We start from the raw sequence: 17,742 nt of genomic DNA, 5'->3' as shown, positions 1-17,742 counted from the left end.
GACGCATTAGTCCAAAAGAGAATCTGACTACTTAGGTGAGAATAACTTACATTTTTGAGGGGTGATGTCATCTAGGCTGCTTGATTTCAATTTTGTATATGCTGCCTTGCAAAATATTGTATATCTGTTTGAGAGAAAAAAAAAAAAAAAAAAAAAAANTAATGATGAAGACCCATAAAAAGAGAAAGACAGGGTAAGTGACTACATGATCCCACTAGTTCCTCCCATAACCCTTCTAATGGATGATCCAATTTCATTCACTGTCTCAGCAGCATCGTTCAGTGGATAGCTGAGGATGGGTAGCAACTAAGGTGAGAATGATGATAATATTGTATAGTTGATTTTGGAATGAAAAGCACCCGAATCTAGAAATAAATATTTTGTTACTGAGATAAAGTTTAAAGAAACAGATAACATATGGAAACTTTTCAATAATACTCGAAAGCAAAGCAGATAATAGTAGACTCCAAACGGCAATTCACATGAGCAAACAAACGAAGTTATGAATTATTCACAATTGTAGACAAAGTTGAACCTACTTGGCACTTGCAATAACCCCTGAAGGCCTGCCCTAAGATGGCCATCAGCCTGCTTTTGAAGAACCCAAAGATTACCTGTGTATCCTCTCACTCACATAATCTCTACTGTCTGCCAATGAACGGCTCATTCTACATTTTCTCCCTGTGGCTAAACCTATCTGAAATACGTTTTTCAAAGACTCAAACTATTAAACTAATTTATGTGAAATTCTCCACCGCTTACAGTAAACCTAATCCCTAAGGCCACATGACCGTCCAAGCTGAAGAGTGGCTTTTCAACCCCTGGATGTAGCCAACCCTCTATTTAATCATCTTTCCTAATTTTTCCTTGGGAAAAGGACACAGGTTTGGCTTTGGGGGGCAATTATTGGATTTCAGAAAGCCGTAAAAGCTTATGTTCCTAGATCTTTTCACGCTGCTTCAGATGAATTGGGTGTTGTGAGAGACTACTAAGGTGGGGTAGCCATCCGAGGATGGGATATTCCTCCTTTCAGAAGGCAATTTTGAATTACATAGAAATATTGGTCAAGTTCAAAGGTCACTTACAAAGGAAGAATCAATAAAATGCAGAACGCCCTTACTAACTAGGCTGCCTTCTGGAAGCTTGGGAGTTTGTATCAAACTATAATTCCTTTGCATTATAAGGACAAGTCGTTTCTTGTTTTTCCTTCTTTTTTTTTTTTTTTTTTTTTTTTTTTTTTTTAGAAAATAGCAGGACGACTTAAAAACCATATAGATAAAGGTCCCCCAAAAAACAAAATTCTTCTTCTGGAGGTAAGGAACTGCAGTACAACTGGATAGATATTTGAACGAGACATTATTTTTTAATGTGGTATTTTTAGTTTGTTGATACATTTAAAGAATACCACACCTCTTTATGAACTAGTAAAAGAAAAGTGAAAGCCACAACAACCAAATTTGGCTACTATGTTTACTCGCATTACAAATTGTTAAAATATGCCATTGACATCGTCATCATATACATTCTCAAAGAGGGTAGTTTATAAAAATCCATTATTTTCCCCTTGCGAATCTCGAGGAGAGTGATTCAATTGTAAAGTCGCGGACTATTTTATGATTTGACCAGTCAATTAGCTTCTTCTGCCAAGCTTAAAAACTCCTTTAGGGAGCAGAATGCAATTCTAAACATCAGATTAGATAATAATAACATAACCATTCATTAGTTACAGAAAGAAAACTATTTGATTGAAAAAAATTCTATGAAATTGATAGGCTATATCGGTATTCACTCCAAATAACGCCAAGAATCCTATTATGGTTTCATATAACTTCCACCAAATATATATATATTTTTCTTTTTTCATTGAGAGTTTAGTAATGGCAGGGTGCAAGATATTCTAGGCCGTTCGTTTTTGCATGATCTTTGGAAGAAAACGTCAGGAATCTAAAAATAAGTTAGACATACTAAGAGAAACTTCTATATTCCAATGAGAAGACTAAACCAGTTTAAGTGAGCATACTTGCCATTTTATGTCCTCAAGAACAGCTGTTGCACCCCTGAACATCTGTAGGAAAAATTGAAAGAATGAACTCTTCAGGATGTTTTGTATCATGATTCATAAATGAACAAGACATAGGTTACAGTAATACCAACCGTTGACCCACAATCACCATCACCCACTTTGCTATCCCATTCATTTAATGCGTCCTTGAGATTGATCACTGCTTTGGCAGCTGCCTCAATTGCAGCCTCTAGGATGAGGCCTTGTTGATTTAGTTGAAGGGGTCCACCAAATGTCTAATTAAAGAGTACAAATAGCTTTGAAGTGTGGTAACTTTCTAAAACATTTATATAACATAAATTTGTCTCAGTTTAATTAGGGATTTTATAACCATACCTCCCCGTTCTTTGTAGCAAGAGCTGGTGGTGGTATTGGAACAGGTATTTTGGCAGGTGGGTGATTGCCTACAGTAAAGTACAATACCTCATTCAAATATCTATCCCATAGTAGAAAGAGTATCTAACCAAAGAATCATTAGAACAGAAAACATCCAAGTATAGAAGCAAAGTATATTTCACACTTGACACGGACCATCAGCACCAATGGGCCAACAAGGAGCCTTGGTTGCAGCATCCAACCGTTGCAAAACAGCTTGATCTGATTTCATGATGGTAATTGAAAAACCTGACAGGCATGCAGTTTCAGAGAACCTACCTTCTTCCTTTTGAAACTATCAATGAAAAGTTAACTTCTTGTTGAAGGAAAAAAAAAAAAAAAAAAAAAAAAAACNAGCAAACCTGCCATATCAAGAGAAGTCATAAATGAACCAGTGTACATTCTGTCAACAGCCAACCCATGCTCTAGCTGCAACTTAGGAACTGCTTTCCCAGTTGCTATCATTAATTCCATCATTGGGGTAGCACCCAGTCTAAATTGAAAGGAAAAACGAGCAAATGAAGTCGTCAAAATTCTTACATCCTTGATGGTGCTTCATCACAAGATTCACAACAGAATAATATATTTCATATTCAAATACTACGAACAAGGTTTGAAATTGAATTGATTCTTTGGAGTACTATGCACTCAAATGTATGTTGCATGTCAAAATAATATGTGGTATAAAGACTGTTGGTTATCATTCTTTTTAGCAGTACCCATATATTGGACTTTATTTTATATTCATTTGATCTTTTATTTATATTGAATTTAGGGTTCAAATTGATGAAAAGGTTGGCACTCAAAGCTAAATTTATGTTTTGAATGATCCACTTTAGTCATCAGATTTCAAGTTTACCACAAACGCACAAAAAAAAAAAAAAAAAAAAAAAAAAAAANACACCCCAAATAGTATTAACAACATAGGGAGAGAATTTATTTTTATTTTTATTTTTATTTTTATTTTTTCCCCATGAAAACAACATAGGGAGATAGATTAAAGATAAAGGGGAGAATGGAGGAGAGGCAACACCCGAAGACGTAATGGAACTTGGCTAAGTCAAATCAACTACTAGATTTGTTACTGAATTAGTATGTGGTTTCTTACAAGCCAAGACACCAGCCAAATGTTGTTGCACTAATCTTCAACACTTCTGTATCCTTCTGAAATTAGTGGCATATTGCACTCTTATCACACGCAAGACTAATGTAAGTTTTACAATAAATAAGATTTTTGACTTATTTGGTCAAGGATTTCTACTGCCTATAATTTTGAAATGTAAGAGTAAGCCTTAGAAAGTTCACAATTGAGCTACGTTATTTGTGCTCTAATGCTTGTTTTTATCCCCAGCCGAGCATTGAGATTGATGAATTCAACCAGCCTTCATTGAGAGAAGGGATTCTAGGCTTAGGATTTCGAAGTTGCCTGAGGGTAGGTTTCTCAAAGTTTTTTTTTTCATATCCTTTGCGCTCCTTCTCTTTCCACAGAGCCTCTGCATTCTCCTCTCTTTAAAAGATTAATTTCTAAGAAAGTGAAATGTTTTGTCTAGAAAGAGAGTGAACACTCAGGGTCGTCTCCAGAGACTTTTCTTTTGTGTAGGCCATAATGATGTGTTCTTTCAAGGAAGCAGGAGGAGGGCCTCAACCATCTTCTGTGGGAGTCCCATTAGTTTGATCCCATTGGAGTTGATTTTGTAGGACATTCAGGGTTGTTCTGGCTCGTAACAAAAGGGTATTGCTTTATGATTGAGGAGGTACTCTTGAACCCTCATTTTCACAAGGGAGGAGAGTTCAGTAGCAAGATTTGTTTTGCTTTTTTGTAGGGTATTTGGCTTGAGAGGAACTTTAGAATCTTTAGAGGGTCTAAGAGATCGAGTGAGGATCTTTGGGAGTTAATTAGATTTAACTCGACTTTGTGGGTGTCCTCTAATTGGCCTTTTCATAAGTATAAGCTTGGCTTTATTCTTTTGGATTGGGATCCGTTATTGTAATTAGTTTTTGCAATTTTCTGTGGGTGGGCTTGTTTTTTGTATTCCCTTTAATAGTCTTTCATTTCTTTCAATGAAAATTCAAGAAGAAAACAAAAATCTATGAGGGAATAAATCCTACAAGTTTACCATTAAATAAACAAAGGATATAAATTTATAAAAGTAAAACCTACCTGAAGGTAACTCCAAAACCTCTTTACTTCATTAAATGAGGAAGTCTCAATCTAATTGATTATCAATCCTATCAAAAACAACTATTCATTATATAGTTCAAGATTTTGATGTTTCATGGGAAAAGATCCGTAGCTTCTCTTTCCACTTCTTAGAAACATTTTTCCATGCACCGTCAAGTATATAATTTTATATCGAACCTTTATGACTGACAGGAGTTCCTTTACTTTGGCATCCCCTCTTCTTTTAATTCTCTCCATCAAAATTGTGCTTCTTACCAAATTTATTTATGACCTAGTGAGACAGATTTTCCTGAACTAGTGATAGCATTTAAATTCATCCATATATTTACCTCAGTGAGGCATAATTCCTTGTCATATTTCCTCATATACTAGAGGTGATTAAGACTTAAAGGCACAATAAATCTCAGCGACCAATGATTCGAAAACTGCAAATTCAGCTATTTATTGGATTATAAAAGCCATATATATACCAAAAAGATTTTGATACTTACTAGGAGAAAAATTCGTCGTTTGGTAAACCATTATGCCAATTTATTTTAATTAGAAGACTTCTCCATCCCTCAATATTTTAAACCTTTTTTCTATAAAAAAAACATTTCTGTTTCTCCTCCAGTATAATTCCAGCCAGAGACCAAAGTTTCCACACAGTGATAGAATTTAATTTCACATAATTTTATAAGCGAAGAAAATTCTAGTGTCATATTGACAAATTTGAAATTCTCAATAACATGATGGTTGTTATCATAAACTAGGAGGCACATAACAAAAAAATAAGGTATAAATCTGTCGACCTACCCGTTAACCATGAGCACCACCCTATTACCTCGTGTTATTGGAACATAGTTAGTTTCCTGTAGATATTACAAAATTATTTAAGAACAAGAATGCCGGTAAAATTGAACCCAATTGTTCTTTTTAGGTAAAAAGAATTTTGAGATAACGAATGTACTCATAGAAATGTAAAATACAAGGTTATAAACTCTATAATGTATGTTTCGGGTACCCTATATAGCAAGACAACAAATATGTGAATTATGGATTTCCATGTCTAAAGACTCGAAAATATATGTAGTCACAAAGTTGATACATCAATCATGATATATAGTCCGTTAATAATAAACACATTATTTTTCAGGAAGTAAGAAGACAGAATCAAGGCATACAATACAATATACTTTTCTTTTTTCTTTTAAGAATCTAAGCTTTCACCAAGAAAAATAAAGAAGAGTCGACTTCTAACAGTTAATTATGAACAATTGCTCCACAAACAATACCAACATTGTTCTCAAGGGTCGGGCAGTAGCTGAATATTTTGAGGAGTTCTGCTTGAAACAACTTAGCAGAAATCGAGAAGCATCAAATTGCCAGATTAGTTGATGGACTGATAAAAGACATCAAGAAAAAGGTACTACAGCCAATTTATTACCTCATAGAAGTTGTGGCATTGGCAAGGAAGGTTGAAGACAATAGTTCCAGCAAGAAAATGGGAGTTAATACTAGAAGACTACCATGGGGCTGAAACAACAAAGGTACATGAGAAATGTGGCTGACACACAAAGAAATGGCAAACCGGTGGCCCCTCCACTAGTAACACTGATAAAGAAAAAGAAGAGGCCTTCCAACGACCAGCAGCAAGCAAAGAATATTGATGGCATGGGCACAAAGAAATCCAACATCTATAAATGGCCAACTATGGATAAGTGCTTTGGTGTAGACAACAAGGACGTCTATCCAATGAATGCCCTCAAAGGAAACCATAGCCATTTCAAGAAAACGATCAAGATTATGAAGAGGAGGCCAAAGAAGAAGTTTCTTACGTGGAAGCCGATGATGGAGAGCATTTATCCAGCGTTGTCCAAAGAATATTACTCACCCCCACAAATGATTCTCATCCACAATGACATGCTCTCTTTAGGATGCGTTGCACTATTAATGGTAAGATTTGTTATGTGACCATTGATAGTGGGTGGAGTGAGAACATTATCTCACGAAAAGCCGCACAAATTCTCCACTTGAATACGGATCATAACCTAAATCCATATAAGGTAAGCTGGATTTGAAAAGGTGGGTAGGCACAAGTCAACGAGATCACAAATTACTGGATTTTATTCCCCTTTGCTTATACCACAATCCATTTGGGAGGATCTTTTGATGGTCTTTGTATTAGACTTGCCTAGGACACAAAGAGGATACAATTCTGTTTTAGTGGTTGTTGGTAGGTAGAGGAAGGTGACAATTTTTTACCTAGCATAAAACTTTGAATGCTCTTGCTATTGATAATTTGTTTGTTAAAGAGGTTGTTTGATTACATGGTATTCCTTAGTCCATAGTTTCAGATTGTGATGTCAAATTTTAAGACATTTTTGGAGGACTCTTAGGAAGAAGTTTGGCATAGGTTTGAAGTTAAGCTCGACGAGCCACCCACATGAGGCACAAACTGGGGCTACAAATCGAATACTTGATAATTTGATTTGTTGTTGTTGTGGAGACAAACCACGTCAATAGGATCTCGCACTTCCTCAACTGGAGTTTGCTTATAACCATATGAGGAATAGAACAAAAGAAAAGTCACCATTTGAGGTTGTTTATACTAAAATTCCTTGGACACTATTGATCTTGCTACATGATTATCTTCTTTGAATGTTCATCAGGAAGCAGAGGCAATGGCTGACCGAATTGCAAAATTGCACAAGGAGGTACATGACCATTTGGAGTCTGCTGCCACTTCCTATGCTCGAAGATGTTTGAGATTGGGATCTTGTCATGGTACATTTTCCAAAGTCTAGGCTACCCTCGAGTGTTCATGGCAAGCTCCATCAAAAGAAAATTGGACTCTTTCCCATTCTTCAACGCTATGGTACTAATTAATGCCTACAAGATTGATATTCCTTCGCAATTTAAGATACATTCCACCTTCAAGGTATCCCTCACAGCCTACCATGCACCTAATGGTTTTCAGCTAGCTTCTTAACTCACGGACAAGTTGTTCCAAGGGGGAAGGAATTGATGTAGTACAGGAACTACTGTATAGCTACTGATTTTTATTCCCCTGTTCCCATGTTTTACCCTCTGTTTTAGTAGTTTCTGGTTGGTTACCGTGGTTAGTCTTTATTTTTACAGCAAAAGTTTAAGTGTTTACATTCAGGTAAAACAGGTTTACCTTGGATTAAAAGGCTAGTTTTGTAGCGTTTATATAGGGGTTCCAAGGTTGGAATTAAGGTATTATTCAAATAAAAATTGATTCAAGTTTCTCCGAGAATTGTGCTACGTTACAGAACTTAATACAAGGAAACAGAAAATTGAAAAACTCCCCAGCTGGAAGTCGCAAGTTGACAATGTATAACACGTGACCTATACTTTCTTCCACCTAAGTGAACTAGAGTTCAAGAAAGCCAGAAAGCGTTGCAAGAGAAAGAACTTATACCATCATTTATCCTCTCATAAACTTATCTGGTTTCCTATTTCAAGTTTCTAGCTAGAAAAGTGAACATCTAGAAGAACACTAGAAGCACATAAATTCAGGAAATATAAGACCATCAAGGTGTTTCTAAGGGTATGATGGGTAATGACCACATTCATGGTGAAAGAAACGAAAAGCAGAGCTCATTGTAATAGTAAAGCCCTCTCCTTCCTTCTTCATGGGATTGATTAGGGCAAAGGTGTGGACATGGGAATGATGAGATGCAGATCATCTTTTTCTTAATTGTTCGTTTATCATTCTGGGGATAAGTTATTTATATTTCTCGATTGATTGGATAAAAGAAAATATTGATCATGTGTGTGAAAGACTTGGAAGCTTAAGGTGGAACATTCACATTTTTAAATAATAATAATAACAACAATTTAAAAAATTAGTATACTACTAAAGCAATCTTAAGTAACAATAGAAGAAAAGAGGGTAACAAAAGCTTTTAGATATTAGTCCATGTTTTTCATTACGCAAGACTAGGTCTCTAGTTGTCAGTAGGATTTCTAGTCCTACTTCTCCGTTGAAATTCATTTTCATAATTGCAAATTTATTTCTTATAATAAAACAAGGGGGAGGCCTAAAGAGGATGTTCGTGAAGAGAAAAAGTTCTTAATAAAGCATAAGGGAATGTCTTGTTGTATACTTCTCGCCCCTTCTCAAAAAGATTGAATATGGGAAGAGATATGGCATGTCCCTAGGAGAAGTGGGAGAACCCTTCAGAAAAGGGACTATAATTGAATGTACCGTAGTTTCATTCCTATTTATTCATGTGTACTCCATTAAATGCTTGCTTCAGACTGTGATAAGAAAACAAGAACAAAAACTCTCTTTTTTGGCATTTAACAAGCTACATGTGCAAAGGCTGAGAAAACTGTGATTAAACTACCAGCATACCGGTGATAATATTTGTTTGAGAACATGAGATACTATCACGTCAACTGGCTGAAGGTCAGCCACAGCAGCACCGGGTTCACCATGCTGAAACAAATCAAATTTCTAGCTTAAACATGAGAAATCATAAATAGTAACAGTCATAATTCAGAGACAAAAATGTATTGAGCCCAAGTAAAATGAATGGAAGTGAAGGGAAAAAAAATGTTGAACGTCAGATCAAGAATCTTAGTTCTGTGAATTAGGTTCTCAGTCACTGTTATAAGGAGTGTAAACGTTTAACATGCAGAATAAGCACGAAGTGTTTAGATTTTTCTATTTTTAATCAAAGACAGATAATTTTATACGGTAGGGTACCTAATACAAAAGAAGGGGAGATGAGATAGCCCCACAAGGCTATGGGTTAAAGGACTCCCAGAAATGCTTTAGTTTTAAAGATGAGATAACTCAAATAATAACCTACAATTCCAAGACCAAGTTCCATTTTCCCTGGGCCCAAGCGATCTGATGTGACCTGGCCAGGCAGTGTGCAAACTGACAATGCGACTCCCATCGTTCCAATCATGTCAGCCGCATGTTTTGCTTCTGTGGCAACATCTAAAAGAGAGAGCCCTGCAGCAGCAGCAGCTCCAGCAACCTTTCCTCGATACAATTCAAGGAAAAATAATGTGAGCAAAAGAAGTAGTTGTTCCTGTCTGTATACTTGCAAAGAATAGAACAATAAGTTCAACGCTTAATATAATTATTGAGACTCGATAACACAATCTAAACCATGAATAGTGGAATAAAGAATTACAAAACATCCCTTAAAGAATGGGCAGAGGGTTAGCCTCCAACTAGGAATACTTGATACAAAAAGAAGTCTAAGCCCATCTACAAGCTCAACAGGTGACCTTAATGCAAAAACTTCCTTATCCACACACACACAAGAAAGAGAGAAGAAGAAAAAAGAAAGAAAAGAAAAGAAAGCGTCATGATAAACTGAATTAGAAAATATCAAATTCAAGATGAAAATATTGTCTTATTTTAAAAAAGTAAAAACAAGTTCATGTTATTTAGAGGTCTGACCTATCACAGGCAAGGAAACTATCACAATAATCTAATAAATACAGTTAATGAGGAAAAATCAGGTATCGTTAATGCATTGCAGGACCACTGCTCACATGATCAGCCTCTATTACTGCAGAAAGGCCTTGGATTCAACTGTCTTTTCCAATGCTCCTCCTACAGTCAAAGAAATTACTTTTCAGACCACTGAGATGCCTGTTGGCGATTCCCTTAACGCACTTGAGTCTTCTAAGTCCCTAAGTATTAAGAATTGTTTTATTGCAGCTTATCTCGTATGCTATACTCGAAGAAAAGTGCATCATTCCTCAGCTTCTCCATTCTCCAAGATTACTCCTTTGAATCCAATCAAAGAAAATGTTCAATTATTTTGGTCTCGTATGTTCAGAAAATTGTCCTTCAAAATTGCAGTCGACAAGAATTTAATGAAAAGATCATGATTGTATTTTCAGTGGAGTTACTTTTTCATCAAAGCATCCTACTCCGCATTCTCTTTCATATTTTGTTGATGAATTTGACATTGCGTCTTAAGTTAGTTTGTGTAGTGCGGAATCTGTCATTCAGCCTATGGAGAATAAAATTGATGATACTGGTGTAGAAGATTCTTTTGATGATGAGTTAGTGTCATTATTTCATGAAAGAGACAATGTCATCCCTAATTACTTCTTCATCAGTGTCCGGAAAATTTGATTCTCTTATTGAATCTTGTGGTCTTGAGATGCGTGAAATTGCTCCAATGGATTCATAAGGAATTCGTTTTTTATGCTTGTTTGTTCTCTTGAGGTTTGGGTTCAGTTATTTTCTCTTGGTGTTTTGGGCTCAATTTTGCTTCTCCTCTGGGTGGTTTTTCTATTTGAAGATGTCTTTGGATCCATTTTCTGTGGGCGGGCTTTTGTGTTGTGCTTGGTTATTCTGGCTCTTTTATTGCTATTTCTCTTTGTTTTGTTCATCGGTGTTCATTCAATCTATGAATTTCACTTTTTTTTTTTTTGTCCATTATTGAGTCTCAGTAGTGGCTCATATTGTGTTTCATTCGGTTCATTTTTTCACTCCCTTGTGGAGTTTATATCTTTGAACATTTGTCTCTTTTCATTTATTCAATCAAAAGTTCTATTCTTCTTTTAAATAAAAAAGGAAAAAAAAAATTACAATAACGGTTTACAATAAATATTACTAGAAAACATAAAACCAATACTCCCACTCAAGCTAGTTTGAAGATGTCTTCCATAGCGAACTTGTTTATCAAATTATTGCATATTACTCTTGCATTAATTTTGTTTTATAAAATGTTTATCTATCTCAATATGTTTGATCCTATCAAGTAGAACCGAACTGTGGGTTATGAAGATGACAGTTTTGTTACCACAGTAAATATGCATAGGTATTCTTTAGAGAGCGTCAACTCCTCAAGAATTCTTTTTATCCATATATTCTCACAAATACATGGACTAAAAACTCTAAACTCTACTTCACACTACTTCTTGTTACTACATTTTGTTTTTGGTTTCTCCCGATAACTAGGCTGCCTCCAATAAAAGAGCAATAACCAAATTTAGATCGCTATCTACTATACCATCTTGCCAAACAGAACCAATGTAAACTTCAACTTGCAAATGACCAAACTTTTTAAACAGTATCCTTTGTCTGGATTGAGCCACAAGAGCGTAGGAAGTGGCTTACCATGCTCAATGCAAAGGCAATATCAGAACGTGTGTGAGACAAAGAAATGAGTCCATCCACAAGTCTAATATTTCTCTTTATTTTTAATCTTTTCATCTGATGCAACTTGCAACTTCAATTCAGCTCAATAGGAGTTTCAACTATTTTACAACTACTCTGCCACCAAGAAAACTTGTCTCTTTAAGTTAATAATATAATTCCTCTTATATTCGGCTCAATAGGAGTTTCAACGACTCTACAACCAAGAAAACTTGTCTCTTTAAACGTCAATAACATATTTCCTCAGGTCAACAAAAAATTCCTTTTTTGATCTAGTGAATTTCATCTCTAGGAAATACTTTTAAAGTAACCAGATCCTTAATTTGAAATTTACTAGTTAGCCTTCTTTTCAAAATAGTCAATCTGTCTTCATCATTACCTGTGAAGATAATATCATCAACAGGCACAATCAACATGATAACTTTGTCATTTCCGCTGTGATTATAAAACAATGAATGATCTGCTTGATTTAAAAGAAAACCATTGCTAGTGACTGCTTCCTCAAAACATTCAACTCATGCTCTAGGCAGCTATTTAGGGCCGTGAAGAGATTTCTTTAGTTTACACGCTTTGTTATTTTCATCATCCATCTCAAAACCAAGAGCTAAATTCATAATTACTTCTTCCTCTAGATCTCCATAGAAAAACACATCCTTAACATCAAAGCGAAGAGGTCAATCTAAATTGACAACCTAGCTTTGAACTTCTCAACACTACCATTAGCATTACATTTTATAATAAAACTCATTTGCATCCAACAGATTTCTTATCCTTCGGTAAATTTACAATGTCCCATGTGTTAACTTGTTCTAGAGCTTTCACCTAGTACAAATTTCCAATTAGAATCATCATTCAAGGTCTTTGTATATTCGTTGAAACAAACAATTCATTTTAGTTGACAAGCATTTCACAAAAGAGAAAATTGATGCAAGTGTGATATATAACCTTTATCTTTTGAAAACTAACCCAATTACGATGTTCTAACTAATGGGCTTCCAAAAGGCAAATCAGACAAATGGATCAGCAACAAAATATGGAAGACATCAAACCAGCTATGGAGATCATTAGATTTTACTTTATAATGGTTGTAAATATTAGTTGTCCGTATTTAGTGATACTTATGATATCATTAGTCTAGTTTTTTCTTCATCGGTAAAGTTATATCTTTACTAACGATATTTAACCAAAACATTTAAATTGAATTGAAGACTAATTCTAAATCTTGCTAACATAAATCTGCATGGAAATAATTCCAACCAAAATCTAAACCACTTGGAAATATATATACAAACATACATATATACATGCATGCATAAAATGAGAGAAAGAGAAAGAGCACCAACCTTGTGAACAAGTACAGTCCCAGCCAAACCTCTACGGCCAGCTATACCTCGAGGTGGAGGCAAAGCACAATCATCCCCAACAATAACAGTCTTCCAGATCAAACAAAAAATAGTTACGTTTTTTAACAAGATGTGAACTTAGAAATGGTTAATAAAAATTATATTATTATGTCTTCTAACAAAAAAAAAAAAAAAAAAAAAAAAAAGCTTAGTTTTAATTTGATTACCATTTTTACACATTTTCTTGACCAGCAGAAAAATGCGAAATTACCTCTACTTTATATCCCTCTGATTTTGCTTGCTCCGCAGCCAAACCAAAATTTAAACGGTCACCAGTATAATTCTGTGAACATTGATATCAAAGCACTTCTTATTAAGGTGCAAAGGAAAATGTTATGCAACATGGTTACTGAGTGAGAGCACAAGATGGAGAAATAATCTTCTATGATTCAAAAAATAAATAAATATGTGTTCATTATCCCAGATCTTTTTACATACAATTCCTAGTTTCAATGAACAACAGACAACCCATTGCTCACGCGTTGGTTATCATAAATTCCTTAAATGTTGAGATTCCAGATTTTCATTAAGAAAAAACACTAGATTTTTTCTAAACTGCGGCAAAGACAGCTCCTGAGAAATATAAAAACTCCAAAAAGACAAAAGGCTCAAAAAAAGGGCTGAATAGAAGCAACAAAGAAAAATGTTGAAAGAACCTCCAACTAAATGGAAAACCCACCAATGAGAAAAGCAGAAGTGAAACCCCAAACAAACAAAAGAGAACCACTAAACCAAACCTTCCCAAGAAGCAAAAGTACCAACCAAAAACAATCAAAGATCTTGAAGAAGTGATTGAGAAAGAGCATTTGCCTCCTTGTTTTCAAGAGGAAATTTCATTTAATTCAACCAACACTCCGATCTTCACTCTGCATCGATTTCACATGGACTTAAAGAGAGGCTTGGGAATTGTCAAGCCTCGAATCATCACTCAATTGAATGGCCCACTCACCCAACTTGAAGTTCATCTCAAACTCTGCCAATCCATTTTAACTTTTCCCAAGGTGATTTACTATTGAATTTCCATAACGACATTTACATTTCCAAGAGGAAAAGGAAAAAAGATCACTCATAATTGTTAAATCAATTAACGATAAAATCACACCTTTGCAAGTTTTGTGCCCCTAAATCATATCTACAGTGCCCAACACGAGACCATAATCTAAGGATACAGATAATGGTAACCTTAATTCTTTGACAACCTCCTTAATGATAAAATCATGAGACGTTCCACTATCATTCATGATAACCACACCCTTTTTTCCGATTTATCATTGATTTCCATAGTCCTAAGTGAATCAAAACCCACCATTGAACTCAAGGAAAGCGATGCTTTATCTTGTATCAGGAACTGGTTCTCTATTGCCACTACTTTAAATTGTCCAATTGATCAACGACCACTTTAGTCAACTCAGTACCGTCTCCATCACAATCATGCACAAGTTTGCTTTGAAGTTTCCTCTTGCATCCGTGACTCGAAGCAAACTTCCCATTGCATCTGAAGCACTCTGCAATCCACTCCAAGTAAGACGTTTCCCCCTAGTTGCAGAACTCCCCTTAACACCTATCTATGGTACTTGGGTGATAGGTGTCGTCAACAATGTCACACTTCTCATAGGGTTTAGGGAAATTTTCCGGGTTAAGCTACTGGATGAATAAATTGCCTAGGCCATTGAAGTGAAGGGAGCTTCAAATTTCGAAATGGGGCCTATATTTCTATTATTAATAACTTAGGCTAATCTCATAATTTGAGCTAAGCACTGGGATAAACAATCAAAATTCCCTATGCATTTCCTCATTCAATAACCTCCAACATCAATTACGAAACATCATTTAGTGGTATTGCATCTCGCTCAAAACACATTGATATTTTCACACATGATTGTATCCTGTTTCAATGCCAAAAAAATCTCATGGAGAAAACCATATTGCATCGGCTTGAAGCATTGAAGAAGCAACTCCCAAAAGTCTACACAAGTCTTAATAAAATTACGTGTTTCCATCCATCAGTTTCATGATAATGCCTCCTCCTCCAAACAAAGAATTGTGGCATCAAGTTTGTCTTCCTCAAGCAATCGATTAACAAAAAAGACGAATCCTCCCCCTTGAAGATAGGGAGCTCGGGCTTCCTAAATCTCATATTGAACAGCAATACTCTGCAGCTTGAGGTAAATGCACTTTTGATATCGCTTTTCACATTACTTCACTCACCATCCTTTTTTTCTCCCCTTCAATGGTTCTTGTATGGTTTCTTTCCTTCTAACTCATTACTTTTTCCCAAAGACTCCCTAATATAATGTAGCACGGCAAACTTTCAACTCTCTAAGCCATAGCTTCCACGCCATGTTCTATACTGATTAGCTTCTGCCCTCAACTAAACCATCTTTTCCTCCATAATTTCTCTTCTGCAGATGTTGAAATAGTAGACACTCTCTCGTTCACCACATTAATTCTTGTCTCTCTCTTCCCAGCCATTACCCAAGGACCTCCCTGCACTGATATCAAAACTGAAAGAAACCAGTTTATTTAAGTAGAAAAGGCTACAAGTGAAGGGAGATCCCAAAGATCTCTGCCTTTCCTTACCGCAATCATAGAGCCAAGTACAAAAAACAACTCAAGAGATGACCATCCCTAGAATCTAACTTTCCTTGTAAAGCAAACTAATAGATTAATATGCTTTGGGTCCCACAACTAAAGGAAAACCCCCAATTAAAATGTAATCACATACCCTCTCCCCCTCCCCACACCCTAAACACACACACACACACTTCTTCCCATTTACCACTATAAACTTTCATAACCCCATCTATCAGTTGGATTTAAGGATATATAATGTTTTCAGTTTTTTTGTTTTGATATAATATGTTGGTACTCTTTTGTAACATATCATTTCATCACTAAAACTTTTATACTTTGGAATTAAAAATTAAGGGAAAATATAAATCTTTTGTTATAAGCGGATGAAATGGATGAAAGGATGTCTGTGAGGGTCCATTTATCTTATAAAAATAAATAAATGTATATAGTAAAAAATGAAAAACCAACTTTGGGTGATATTTTCTTTAGAGGAAATGGAACTTTTATTAAGTTGGCAAATGCTGCAATGTGAAGTAAGATACAAATGTCCTGCATATAAGAACATGAAAGAACAATTGCTTGAACATTTTTTCAATCTTTGAAAAGTTTGTTTCTTGGTATAAAGAAAAAGACCTGAATGAACGCATAACAGACAGCAAAAAGAAGGGTCAAACGAAATGAGAAATTTAAAAACGTTGCACAGTGAATAAAGGATGAGAAATTCCAGACCTTCACGATGAGAAGACATCCCATAGGTCCAGTTACAGCTCGAATTCCCTGAAATTTTATTACTTTAAAACAAAGTCGTGCAAAATAATAACAAAACATCAAAAAGCTAGTGCATGCAATTAAATCGAAGTCATGCTAATAATAAATAAATAAATAAAAACGCATTAGAAAGCCAGTACACGCAATTGTATCAAAGTCATGCAAACACAACAGCAGAAAGCTAGTACATGCAATTAAATAGCCAAGAAAACATACAGCCAAAATCGAATCAACTGGTGGAGAGGCAAAAACATCCCCACAAATAGCTGCCGTCAGCATTCCTTCCCCAACAAATCCAGCATGTGCAGGCTCATGTCCACTTCCACCGCCTGTATCATGAATTACAGAATAGAGAAATTAGCATCATAGAAATGAATAAGTCTCTTTAGAGAGTAAATGTAACTCCAAGTTTCTTGATAAAAGTTTCATTTGATTGGATGAAAAGAAATGAGTGAGAAACTAAGGGCTCCTCTTTCATGCTCTTGCTCTCTCCTTTGTCCCAGTTATAGTGCTTATAATAGTGTACTTATATATAATAAATATCTTAGACACATTGTCTTTTATTGTCCTTTTACGTTCTTTTACTTAAATTACCAGTGTATACTTGTTCATATATATCTTATTGGATGGAATAGATCTATTATCTTTACATGGTATTGGAGCACTGCGAATTATTTTAGGGCAATTAGAGATTTGTTAGCCATTAGGATTTTGTAAACTTTTTTTTTTAACAAGAAACTTCTTTCCATTGAAGAAACGAAAAGATAGTAATGCTCAAATATACAATTTCTCAATATGGAGAAGAAAAAGAGAAAAGGAGAAGAATATGAAAATGAAAAGAGTGTGCTATCCCCTCTCTCTTCTCTAAAAAAGCCCAAACCTTAACCTCCAGCACTGGATGCAATCGTTGCTGCCTGCTGTCAGAGTCATTGTCGTCCCTATCAATCGTAGTCATCATAGCCATCAGCTGCCACCTCCTTTCCTCATGGTTTGTCATTTCATTGTCTCATTTGGGTGGGCTTATCCACGTCTTTGAGTTTTATTTTCTCTTCCCCGAGCACACATAGCTTGCATCTGTTGTTAGTCAGCAGCTCCACCATCAATTGCTCCATTGTTTTGCTCTAACAATTTTCATTTAGTAGCTTTGCCCATCGTCATCCAGTTGTTTTTCATCTTTTTTTTTTTTTTTTTTTTTTTTTTTTTTTTTTTTTTTTTTTTTTTTTTTTTTTTTTTT

At 35.3% G+C, this 17,742-nt stretch overlaps 1 protein-coding gene across 2 annotated transcripts in view; it reads right to left on the bottom strand.

The window, feature by feature from the left end:
* LOC111782820 (putative 3,4-dihydroxy-2-butanone kinase) overlaps window positions 1-17,742 on the bottom strand; it is a 28,591-nt gene that overhangs the window by 5,424 nt on the left and 5,425 nt on the right. The window contains exons 1-15 of one of the 2 annotated variants that reach the window (XM_023663631.1): window positions 17,395-17,666; window positions 16,725-16,837; window positions 16,470-16,517; window positions 13,378-13,449; window positions 13,107-13,196; window positions 9,443-9,616; window positions 8,983-9,066; window positions 5,415-5,470; window positions 2,800-2,930; window positions 2,594-2,686; window positions 2,399-2,466; window positions 2,155-2,298; window positions 2,025-2,065; window positions 206-289; window positions 51-124 (exon numbers count right to left, since the gene is read on the bottom strand). In XM_023663631.1, coding sequence (XP_023519399.1) covers window positions 51-124; window positions 206-289; window positions 2,025-2,065; window positions 2,155-2,298; window positions 2,399-2,466; window positions 2,594-2,686; window positions 2,800-2,930; window positions 5,415-5,470; window positions 8,983-9,066; window positions 9,443-9,616; window positions 13,107-13,196; window positions 13,378-13,449; window positions 16,470-16,517; window positions 16,725-16,787 — 1,222 coding nt within the window. In that variant the 5' untranslated portion in view covers window positions 16,788-16,837; window positions 17,395-17,666. Of the gene's footprint in view, window positions 1-50; window positions 125-205; window positions 290-2,024; window positions 2,066-2,154; window positions 2,299-2,398; window positions 2,467-2,593; window positions 2,687-2,799; window positions 2,931-5,414; window positions 5,471-8,982; window positions 9,067-9,442; window positions 9,617-13,106; window positions 13,197-13,377; window positions 13,450-16,469; window positions 16,518-16,724; window positions 16,838-17,394; window positions 17,667-17,742 lie in introns of those variants that run through there. The other variant, XM_023663630.1, reaches the window with a different exon arrangement.

The sequence above is a fragment of the Cucurbita pepo genome, chromosome LG20, assembly GCF_002806865.2.
Source record: "Cucurbita pepo subsp. pepo cultivar mu-cu-16 chromosome LG20, ASM280686v2, whole genome shotgun sequence".
Lineage (NCBI taxonomy): Eukaryota > Viridiplantae > Streptophyta > Magnoliopsida > Cucurbitales > Cucurbitaceae > Cucurbita > Cucurbita pepo.
This window is presented reverse-complemented; position numbering and strand designations above follow the sequence as displayed.